The 10951-nt window shown below is 25.3% G+C and overlaps 1 protein-coding gene across 1 annotated transcript; it reads right to left on the bottom strand.

The window, feature by feature from the left end:
• Positions 1 to 4272: 4272 nt before the first annotated feature.
• On the bottom strand, positions 4273 to 10256 carry LOC122512384. Its single transcript, XM_043628174.1, has 8 exons — positions 9837 to 10256; positions 9226 to 9505; positions 8607 to 9113; positions 7758 to 7844; positions 6468 to 6566; positions 6148 to 6371; positions 4875 to 5043; positions 4273 to 4749 (listed from the first exon to the last, which is right to left on the bottom strand). The coding sequence occupies exons 2-8, from the start codon at positions 9494 to 9496 to the stop codon at positions 4601 to 4603; spliced, it is 1506 nt and encodes a 501-aa protein (XP_043484109.1). The 5' UTR covers positions 9497 to 9505; positions 9837 to 10256; the 3' UTR covers positions 4273 to 4600.
• Between the last annotated feature and the right edge of the window lie 695 nt (positions 10257 to 10951).

Below are 10951 nucleotides of genomic sequence, written 5' to 3'. Positions count from 1 at the left end.
TGTTGCGTTTTTTTCAAAAATTAATAACTCTGAAACTTTTTGATCGATTTTAATAAAATTTACAGGCGATATAGTTAAAAATACGTAGTTTAATTTGATATTATGAACAAAAAAAAATTTCCAAAATTTGTCAAAAAAAAAGTCAAAAAAATTTTTTGAATTAATTTTTAGTTCAGTTGGCCTAATTTTTGAATTTTCTAATAAGTAAATATCGATTCCTTGTAATTTCACCTTTCATTTCATAAAAAAAAATTTATGGAGACTCTAATAGTTCTCGAGATATTGCGACTTTAGTGGAAGCGCGTACCGCGGAATTAAACTCCGTAGCGAGGCGGAATATGAAGCGAGCGTACAAACGTGCACAATAGGGTGTCCGTAACAATGCGACTTTCGAATTTTGTTTACGCCACCCCCCAGTTTAGTTCCAATAAAATAAAAAAAAATTTCCCAAAATTTGAAGCCGATTGATTAATATTAACACGTGCCAGAGATCCATCGAAATTTCCCATTAAAAATACATAGGAAAAATGCACTTTTTAAAAAAAAATTCATAACTTTTTTAATTTTCATGCAAAAAATCTCCAGGTCACATTTGCCTTTATTTTTAGCTGCACTATAAGATAGCACTTTGCCAAAAATTTAATTTTGAAAAATTTTTAAAATGGCGGATGATTAAAGTGGGTCATAAAAATGAACCACAATATATCCAAGGTTTTAACACATAAGTGTTGTCAAAAATTCAAAAAAATTTCTTACTCGGGGCTATTTTCGATCGTTTATCATGAATCTGATATTAGAAATTAATTTTCAAAATTTTGGATCCAATATGGCAGGTTCAAAATTTTGATTATCTACATTTTCGAAGTAAACATTCTAAAACAACGTCAAGGGCGATATTTGGAAGCGCTATTTACGAATCTAATCTTAAAAATTTATTTTTTAAATTACCGAATCTAATATGGCATGGCGGATTCAAAATTTTTTTAAAAATATTCCTTTAATAATCGATTTTTAAGAGCAGAGGTATAAAAAGTTAAATTTCTATAAAAGAGTTTCTAAAACATCCCAATAATTATTTTTTGTAAATATTAATCTATAAATTAATATTTAGACTATTTACTTAAAAATGTAGAAAATCATAATTTTAAATCCGTCATAGTGGATCGAATAATTTGAAAAATAAAATTTTAACATTAGATTCGTACACTCAGAAAAAAATTTGTTCGAATCAACCAAATTTTGGTTAAATCAACCAAATAAATGCATTGCTATACAGTCAACCAAACGTTTGTTTGATTCAACCAAAAAATTTCTTCCAATACGTTTATTTGTATTAACCAAATGCTTATTACACTTAACCAAAAAATTTTATTTAATATAACTAAAGAATTTGTTTATTTCAAGAGAAAAGATTTGTTTGATTCAAATAAATAGTTTTAGTAAACGTATTTGGTTCATTTAAATAAATATTTTTGTTTACTTAATTTTGTTATTTATTTTCCTCTAATAATATTTGAATTTCCTAATTTAATATTTTCTAGTACGTATTATTGGTTAATTTATAATTTATTATATAATTATTGATATTTTAAAATTATACATATAATAAATTATAAATTAACCAATAATATGTATACTAGAAAATATTAAATTAGGAAACTCAAACATTATTAGAGGAAAATAAATAACAATTAAGTAAAATATTATATATGTATTTCTTCATATAAACAAAATTACTTAATTATAAAAAACATTTGAAATATTACATTAAACATATTATAATTATGATTTTTATACGTGCACTCAGGAAAAAGTTTTTTCGAAACAACAAACTGAAAACTTCACAAAACCTTTTTGTAAATATTCTTCTCACTGGTACAAATTAAATATGCAGTAAGTCAATGAACACAATGTATTTAATATTTATTTAACCGACACTTATAATTTTTTTTCTTTGATTTACCGATTTAACAAATAAATTTGACGCGAACGCGGACTGTAGACAAGTGAGATCGCCATTTTTAAATTCACACATGTACTTTTTAAGACAAGCAAATATGTTTGTTTGACTCAAATAAAATGATTTGGTTGAATCAAACAAATTTTAGAATTTTTACTTTAAAAATGTAGAAAATCAAAATTTTGAACCCGCCATATTGGATCGAAAATTTGGAAAAATTAATTTCAGATATCAGATTCATGATGAACGATCGAAAATAGCCCCGAGTAAGAAATTTTTTTGAATTTTTGACAACACTTATGTGTTAAAACCTTGGATATATTGTGGTGCATTTTTATGACCCACTTTAATCATCCGCCATTTTAAAAATTTTTCAAAATTAAATTTTTGGCAAAGTGCTATCTTATAGTGCAGCTAAAAATGAAGGCAAATGTGACCTGGAGAATTTTTTGCATGAATATTAAAAAAGTTATGAATTTTTTTTTAAAAAGTGCATTTTTCCTATGTATTTTTAATGGGAAATTTCGATGGATCTCTGGCACGTGTTAATATTAATCAATCGGCTTCAAATTTTAGAAAATTTTTTTTTATTTTATTGGAACTAAACTGGGGGGTGGCGTAAACAAAATTCGAAAGTCGCATTGTTACGGACACCCTATTGTGCACGTTTGTACGCTCGCTTCATATTCCGCCTCGCTACGAAGTTTAATTCCGCGGTACGCGCTCCCACTAAAGTCGCAATATCTCGAGAACTATTGGAGTCTCCATAAATTTTTTTTTATGAAATGAAAGGTGAAATTACAAGGAATCGATATTTACTTATTAGAAAATACAAAAATTAGGCCAACTGAACTAAAAATTAATTCAAAAAATTTTTTTGACTTTTTTTTTGACAAATTTTGGAAATTTTTTTTTGTTCATAATATCAAATTAAACTACGTATTTTTAACTATATCGCCTGTAAATTTTATTAAAATCGATCAAAAAGTTTCAGAGTTATTAATTTTTGAAAAAAACGCAACACTCATTTTCAATATGGCGTAGCGGCCGCCATTTTGAAAATTTTTTAAAATCCTTTTAGGGTTAAATTTAATTCATATAAGACTTCTATTTCCCAAGGTTTCGAAGAAATCGGAAGACCACTTGCAAATCGCTTTTTTTCTGACGGAGTCTTACCCAAATATTACTACTATTTTTATTATCTTTTTAATTTGTATCATAATTTTTATTACTGTTATTATTACTGTAATTACCATTAAGATCACTCGCAATTCTATTTCTTTTTTTAAATGGCAGTTTGCTGTATATAAAATACAGACGCAAAAATTGACGATGAGACACGATTGGCTAAAGTGTTGGAGTGGAATTTAAGTACCGATTCGAATGGATATAGTTCAGCGGTGTCCAGAGATGAGGTTCTTCTCACACGAAGTTAATTTTATCGCGACGTATCGCTCGAATAAAAGTGATCAGGGTAAGAGAAAAGAAGAGAGATAAGAGAGAAAAAAGACAGAGAGAGAGAGAGAGAGAAAAGAAAGAATAGATAATAAAAGAGAGAGAGAGAGAGAGAGAGAGAAATAGACAGGGAAAGAGAAAGGCAAAAGAGAGAATAAAGAAAGAGAAAAAAAGAGAAAGAGAGAAAGCGTAAGAATAGAGACTGAAAGAGAGAAAAAAAAATAGAAAGAGAGAGAAACAGGGAGAAAAGAGAAAAAACAGAGAGAAAAAAGAAAAGGGAAACAGAGACCAAGAGAGATAAAGAGAAAAAAGAGAGAGAGGAGAAAAGGAGATGAGTGGCTGTCGGTAACTTGTCATGAAGACCATATTTTGTCATGTCAGCTGTTTTGATCACACCCACTGAATTTTCATATAAACTTAACGAAGCTATCGATGATAGTTATATCAATAATCAAGTAATTGACTCATTTAAAGAAGAAAAAAAAATTTTTTGACGAAGATAATAAACGTTTCCGTAGAGAAAGTGTCTTATCTAATATAATCTTAGAAAGACGTATTTGGGATGAGTTCTCGTCGCAGAATATCCGATAGAAATATTATGAAAATGCAATTTTCTACTGGAGAAAGTTGAGAAAAAATAGATAATTATATATTATTAGGTGTGTCTCACTAAAAATACCTTTTACTACTGATAAGAAAAAATTAAATAAAATTAAAACACAATGATTCTATAAAGCAGACATCCTGGTAAATTTTTTTTTTTGAAACTGAAACATGAAATGTAAGAAATTTGGAAAATTACCGTCTGACTAAAATCTATCTTCACTACCCATGCAGAAATTAAGATTGGAGTTTGATGGGGTTCTAGTCAGAAGTCCCTATCTGTAGTGGGGCACTGATTAGGGAAAATAGTTGGAACCCAACTACTTTCATAACGGTCATTAGATCGGGTACTGATCTAGTATATCTAGTCAGAAACTAGCAAGTAAAACTAGCTGATACCCCACTAGTGTAAAAAAGCGTACCCTTTTAGATTTTTATTAGTATTAATTGTAAACTACATTTAAATGACAATTATATTAGTTTTAATCATATTTATTTATAAATTGTAATACAAAAGTAATATTAGTTATTATTAGTTTAGAAATAATTTTGTTAACATAGAAATAAGAAATGAAAATGAATTTACTGATCTGTCTCATCTACTGCCCTAGCCTTGCGTCCACCTTCCCAATCCTTGGCATTTGGCAATACGGCTTTCAACTCAGCCAAGAAAGTTTGTTCATTTAAAAACAATCCTGATAGAGGATCTTTATGGCAAGTTGACATTGCAGCTGTAATGATATTTGAAGATTATTAAACTATAAATTTTATTAAATCACAATAATAATATAAAACAAAAATAAGATTGATTGATCATTTCAATAGAAAAGTAAATTTTTATGAAAGTCTTTTTTACCTATAATACAAGTTATCATAGATGTTTTCTTGAATATTAATTTATCTTTTGTTTTCTTCATGGCAACGTACTGAAGAGCCACGTTTTTTGATAAATATGTACGAAGAATGTTCGTAATTGTTTTTCGAATTTTTAAAGAGGGATCGAAGAGTTGAGGTAGTGAAGCAATCTAAAATAAATTAATAAAAATTAACTATTAATTATAAATTATGTATAAACTATAGAAATTAAAAAAAATAAATATTTTTAATACAGTGATTCCTATATCAGACTTAGCAGATAACAAATTTTAAAAAAGTATCAAAAAATGGTTACAAAATTGAAAAAAAAATTTGGCATCTAAAAAAATTCATTTTAGTCAATTTACAAAAATTTGATTATCTTTCTGACTTTGTATGCTCTGGGCTTATGAATCAGCGAATTTTCGCTGATTCAAATTTAGAGAGTATTTTTCTTATCCTGTTAGTAACAAAATATTCAATTATATTATCTAAAATTGAAAAAAATGCATTATTTAATTATTTCTTCAAATTGAACCTTTATAAAGAATTTTTACAAAATTCTTAAAAATAATTAAATTCTTTCGAAAAAGTTTATAACATTTTTAAGAATAATTTGCTTTTCAAAATAGTTATTTAAAATTTAATTAAAAATAACAAAAAACCTGCTAAGAATTTTGTTATTTACAAAAATAATTGAATCTTTCAATGACTATTGTTAAAATTGTTTCAAATAATTGAATTGCTGTGAAGAATTTTATTATTTGTGAAAATAATTTAATTTTTGCAAGGATTTTTGTAAAATTTTTTCAATTAATTTAATTTCAATTATATTGTATAAAAAATAAATTAATTTTTATAAATAAATTTTATCAAAATCGTTCAAAATAATTGTTCTCTTTTTAAAAAGTATTATAAAAATTGTTTTAAATAATTAATTTCATTCAGAAATTATGAAAATGGTATTTCAAATCATTAAATTATTGAAAAAGTTTTCTTATTAATAAAGATAATAGAATTTTTGAGAAATGTAAAATAATTTCTTTTAAAATTATTTATAAGAATTTTATTAAATTTTTTTATAATCATCTCTATGAATTACATTTACATTTTTGAGAATAATTGTTTTATTTAAACTATTAGAGAATTTTGGGTAGTGCCAATTTTCGAAAATGTAATATACTTAAATTTAAATTAATTTATAATGATCCTAATCGAAAGAAAGCCTTACTTGTGTTAGAATGTTAAATTGTTAAAAGATTTGTTGTACTTACAAACTGATTTTTAAACTCTTCTTTGGTTTCTAAATCATTGTCAAATTTTTGAAAATCCTCAAGCTCCTTGAAAGGCACATCCAATTTATTATCGTTTATAAATGTAAAATTTGATAAACTGGGTACTTGACCTCCAACATTTAAATGTGCATGTAAAAGCCTGAAATTTTCAGCGGATTCGCGAACATCAGTTTTAATATCGGAAATGCCAGATAAAATCGCATCTGAAAAAAATAAATATTAAAATAATTTAAAATTCTTTTCTATAAACTGATACAATGAATTGAATGAATATTATTGTAACAGTTGATTGTTCATACCATTCTGCTTTTTGATTCTTGTTAAAATATTATTGTCCTCCCTGTACGAATAAGGTATGCTGCTTGGCAAAGTTTGATGCTTCGGCAATTGTGGTGCCGCTAAAAACATGCAAAATTAATTAAATAAAATAAAAAATAATTACAAATAGTAATAATTGAATACTGATAAAGTAAGTAATAAGTAACCAGAGTGTCTAGTAATTTAGAAATATAAAATTCCCGGGTTTTTTCCAGTTTTTTCTCGGTATGTAAATAATTTTCCCGGATAATTGAAAACTAAAATGTTACTTTATAAATAATCAAATTTTTCTCCGAAATTCAATTATTTTCAAAAATTTTAATAAAATTGTTGGTAGAATTTCAATTATTTGCAAAAATTTTAATAAAATCGTTGGTAGAATTTCAATTATTTTCAAAAATTTTAATAAAATCGTTGGTAGAATTTCAATTATTTTTAATACTATTTTCATCAAATTTCTCGAAAAAAGAAATTAAAAAAAAATTATTTAATTTTGTGAAGAGAATTATTTATTTAATAAATTGTTTATTTTTGTATTTAAATAATTGAATTCTCGTAGAATTTTCTAATAAATATTTAAAAATGAATTTCAGTTAAAATTTTAGATTATAATTGAATATTGAAAGCATATCGTAAATTTTTAGAGATTATTGAATTTTGAAAAGATTTCGAATTAAAATCTTTGAAAACTTGAACTTTTCATACTTTTAATTAAGAATTCTGCGGAATTAATTTTTTTTTAAAGTTTAATTGAATTTTTTGTAAATATTTGAAGTTTTAAATTTCTTATAGGTATATTTAATTGAAGAATGTCAGAGTAATCGAAATTTCGTAAAATTAAATTGTAAACAAAAGGATTTGAAAATTCTCAAAAAACTTTTTAAAAAATTATTAAAAAACAATTGACTTAAAGAAGAATTTTAGTTGAAAATTGTAGAAATGAATAATCGAAATGATGAAAATAATTTTTGAAGAAGTTACAGTAACAAAGTAGCAAGTTTTAATTATTATAAAACATGAAGAAAGCGATAACTCCGAGTCGAAGTAATTTTATGTTTAAAACCAAAAACAGGTGTTAAGCGTTGAAAAAATGTAACTATTTTTTGCAACAACATAATAATGTACTTAATAAAAAAAATTCCCGGATTTAAAAAAAAATTCCCGGTTTCTCCCGGTTCGCTAGACACCCTGGTAACACTCAATGAAATTCTTTTAGAATATAACAATAAATAAAACAGAATGCTAATTTTATCTAGATTTTTCACTCTTACCATTAGTAGTTTTTTTAATATTATTCAAATTCTTGTTTTGAGAAAGTTTTGAAGATATCGAGTTTTGTTGTCCTCTCGATTCCAATGCTGTGAAAATATGTTTTCAAAGAATGTAATTCTAGTTTTATAGGATAAATAAAAAGCTAAGAAATTATAATAGTTTCAGAAGGTTCGACAAATACTGTTTTTAAAAAGCAAAAAATTACAATTAATTTTCTAATTTAAAATTTAGGACATATTTTTAACTGAATGTTAATAATAATGATAATAAAAATAATAATGAATTAAAGAAAGAGTAATAGCTTTGATAAAAGTAGCAAATGTGTTAAATGATAAATATTGATGATTTTTACTTATTAACTACTTTTTAAGAAACTTTAAAGCATTATTAACAGACGTTACAAAATATTAATAATTGGCAAACAATCAAAGAGTTAAATAATATATTAGAAGTAGTGGAGAATTTATTTATTTTTTTATTCATATTGTGAATTTGTAACAAAATCTATAAAAAAATTTCTTTCATTTTTTTCTTTAGTTTAAATTAAACTCTATTAATGTAAATAATAATAAAAATGTCAATAAAAATAATAACAATTCAAAAATTGTCTAACAATTTTTATAATATTGATCGAACTTTACTTTACTTTCATTTTACAAGATTTATGAAATTTGAATTGAATAATAATTATGATAATAATATGATAGTAATAATAATCAATAGACAAAAAAATTACATCAGAAATACTTATTTTTGAATATTTTTCACTTAGGATTCGCTTTAGTATAAAATTTATTTTTTCTAACCCTATGAATCCAGATTGTACATAATATTTAATTTACACTCACCAGTTATATTGCCGCGTGATGTACTTGGATAATATTGAGTATTCAATCCTGACGTTTGACGAAAGTGGACATCCTCGAAATCAGAACTATTATCTGAATCAATAATTTCCCGAGTTTTAGATCTTTTCTCTGGAATAGGGTCAGCCAAACTAGGAACTTCCAGTGCTCTTTTTTTCGTAGTCGAATCCGAATCAATAATTTCCTGAGTTTTAGATCTTTTCTTGGGAATAGGGTCTGCCAAACTAGGAACTTCCAGTGCTCTTTTTTTTGTAGTCGAATCCGAATCAATAATTTCCTGAGTTTTAGATCTTTTCTCGGGAATAGGGTCAGCCAAACTAGGAACTACCAGTGCACTTTTTGTTTTAGTCGAAATTTTAGTTTGCTTAGAACGAATGCGTCTAGTTATTTCTATAGATTTTTCTTCACCAGCACTGTCAACTCCTGTAGTATAAGCAAATTTTTCTGTTTCTAAAACTCTTAACTTCTGAAGAGCTTCTTCATAGGTTGCTGGAAAAATTTAACCATTATTAGAAATAGTCAATTATTGTACAAATAAAATAAACAAACACACTCTCACATTAAAAAAATTACTCAATATTTAAAAAAATTAATTATTTACCTGCATGACCTTTCAAGGTGATTGGATAAGCTGGCCAATCTGCAGGTGCTGGTGCATCAGCCTTCAATAAATCAGTCAATAATCTATGATTTTCATTAGTATATGGTGGTGGCATAAATTGGCACAGAAGCTCATTTTCTTCATCGTCGAAGAAAATCCAATCCTTGCATGCGAAGTCGATATCCTTAACACTATTTACACTGTTTTTATCAGGATATATGAATTCAAAAAGCAAGTATTTTTTGATTATTTTCCCTTTTCTCGGTGTCATTTTTCAATTCTACAAATAATAACATTTATTTTCAGTTAATTCATAAACTACGAAGTAAATGAATTAGAAAACATTTTTAGTTGTATTTAAAAAAAGTATGATCCTCAAGTTTTGAACGTTCAAATGAACGAAATATTTTTTGTTGAAAATATTTTTATGAATTACTAAACACAAAAAAATTTACAAACTGAAATTTTACGTTTAGAAACTTAATAATTAATTTTATTGGATAGAGACGCAAAATAATTGCAATAAAAATTTAATTTATTGAGGAAATAAATAAATTTCGTTCATTTGAACGTTCAGAACTTTATGATCTTAAAAATTCAACAATTCTAACCTCAATGAGTTTTAGTTTTCAAACTACAATTATGGGCCTATTAATATACTTTTCGTATGAATATTTACACTTGTCTTCTCTTAAAGAAAACCCGATCACTTTAATAATAATGAATTTTATATTGATATTTATAAATTGCAATCTATTTTCGTTAATCGTCGTTTCACAGAAATGATGCACACGTAAAAAAATAAATATGGCTGACGCTTGGATAGAGAAACACTTAAAACAAAGACTGAGTTGGATTTAAGGCATGGAACAGAAATAACAGCCAATCACATTAGTAGACAAGCGCATGAGCAGTTCAATATTTTCAAATTCTTAGCATCAGTTTTAATAAATAAAGGAACACGTGATATGGCGCTTAGATTCAAATTTATTAAAAATTAAAAAGTTTGAATTTTTATTTTTTAAAGTTAAAGGTGCTTTTACTGTTCAGAACAATGATGAGAAATAAAAACAAGTTAAAAATTATGTTCATTTTATAGAGAATTTCACTTCCTCATATAGGTAAAATTTAAGAAAAACTTTTAAATCTATCAATTATAATTAACCAATTAATAAAAGGAAAATTAAATATTTAAAAATCAAATAATAATAATTTTACAAATATGTTGCGAAATATGACTTTATATCAATCGAATCGTTTTTCAATTAAAACCTTTTTCGTAAAAGAAGAATGATTTAAAAATGACGATTTTCGAATTTATGGTAAAAAAAATAAAAGTATTTTTAAATGATATAAAAAATGGAAAATTGACATTTATGTTATAAATTGTTGGTAAAAACTTATTTTATATCGTATAAGTCAAACGATTTGGTATTATTCAGAGAATTTTCTTTACTCTTCACGTTGCTTTTCAAATAGATTTTTTTTAAATATCACACTTTTTAAAGAATATCTGTATTACAAATATTTTGATTTAATATTTCTAAAAAATTGTGTGCTCAACTTTAGATAATATACTAAACATAAAAAATTTTATAAATCGAATTCATTAACTGATTATTGTGTAGGAATGTAACTATTACTCAATAATTTTAACCGCACTTACTCAAAATTACGAATACTAATACATTTTATGAATTACATTTTCGTCGATGTTTTTGTCCCT

The sequence above is a fragment of the Leptopilina heterotoma genome, unplaced genomic scaffold (assembly GCF_015476425.1).
Source record: "Leptopilina heterotoma isolate Lh14 unplaced genomic scaffold, ASM1547642v1 Lhet_98, whole genome shotgun sequence".
Lineage (NCBI taxonomy): Eukaryota > Metazoa > Arthropoda > Insecta > Hymenoptera > Figitidae > Leptopilina > Leptopilina heterotoma.
Note: the sequence above shows the minus strand (reverse complement) of the source record. Positions and strands in the feature narration are given on the sequence as shown.

What these genes read in the sequence shown, in the direction of transcription:
- LOC122512384 (XM_043628174.1), bottom strand. Translation starts at nt 9,496, where the DNA reads ATGACACCGAGAAAAGGGAAAATAATCAAAAAATACTTGCTTTTTGAA. An exon ending in ATCACGCGGCAATATAACTG is followed by an intron (nt 7,845 to 8,606) that starts GTGAGTGTAAAT and finishes ATATTTTCACAG; the next exon opens with CATTGGAATCGAGAGGACAA. An exon ending in AAGAGTTTAAAAATCAGTTT is followed by an intron (nt 5,044 to 6,147) that starts GTAAGTACAACA and finishes AATTTATTTTAG; the next exon opens with ATTGCTTCACTACCTCAACT.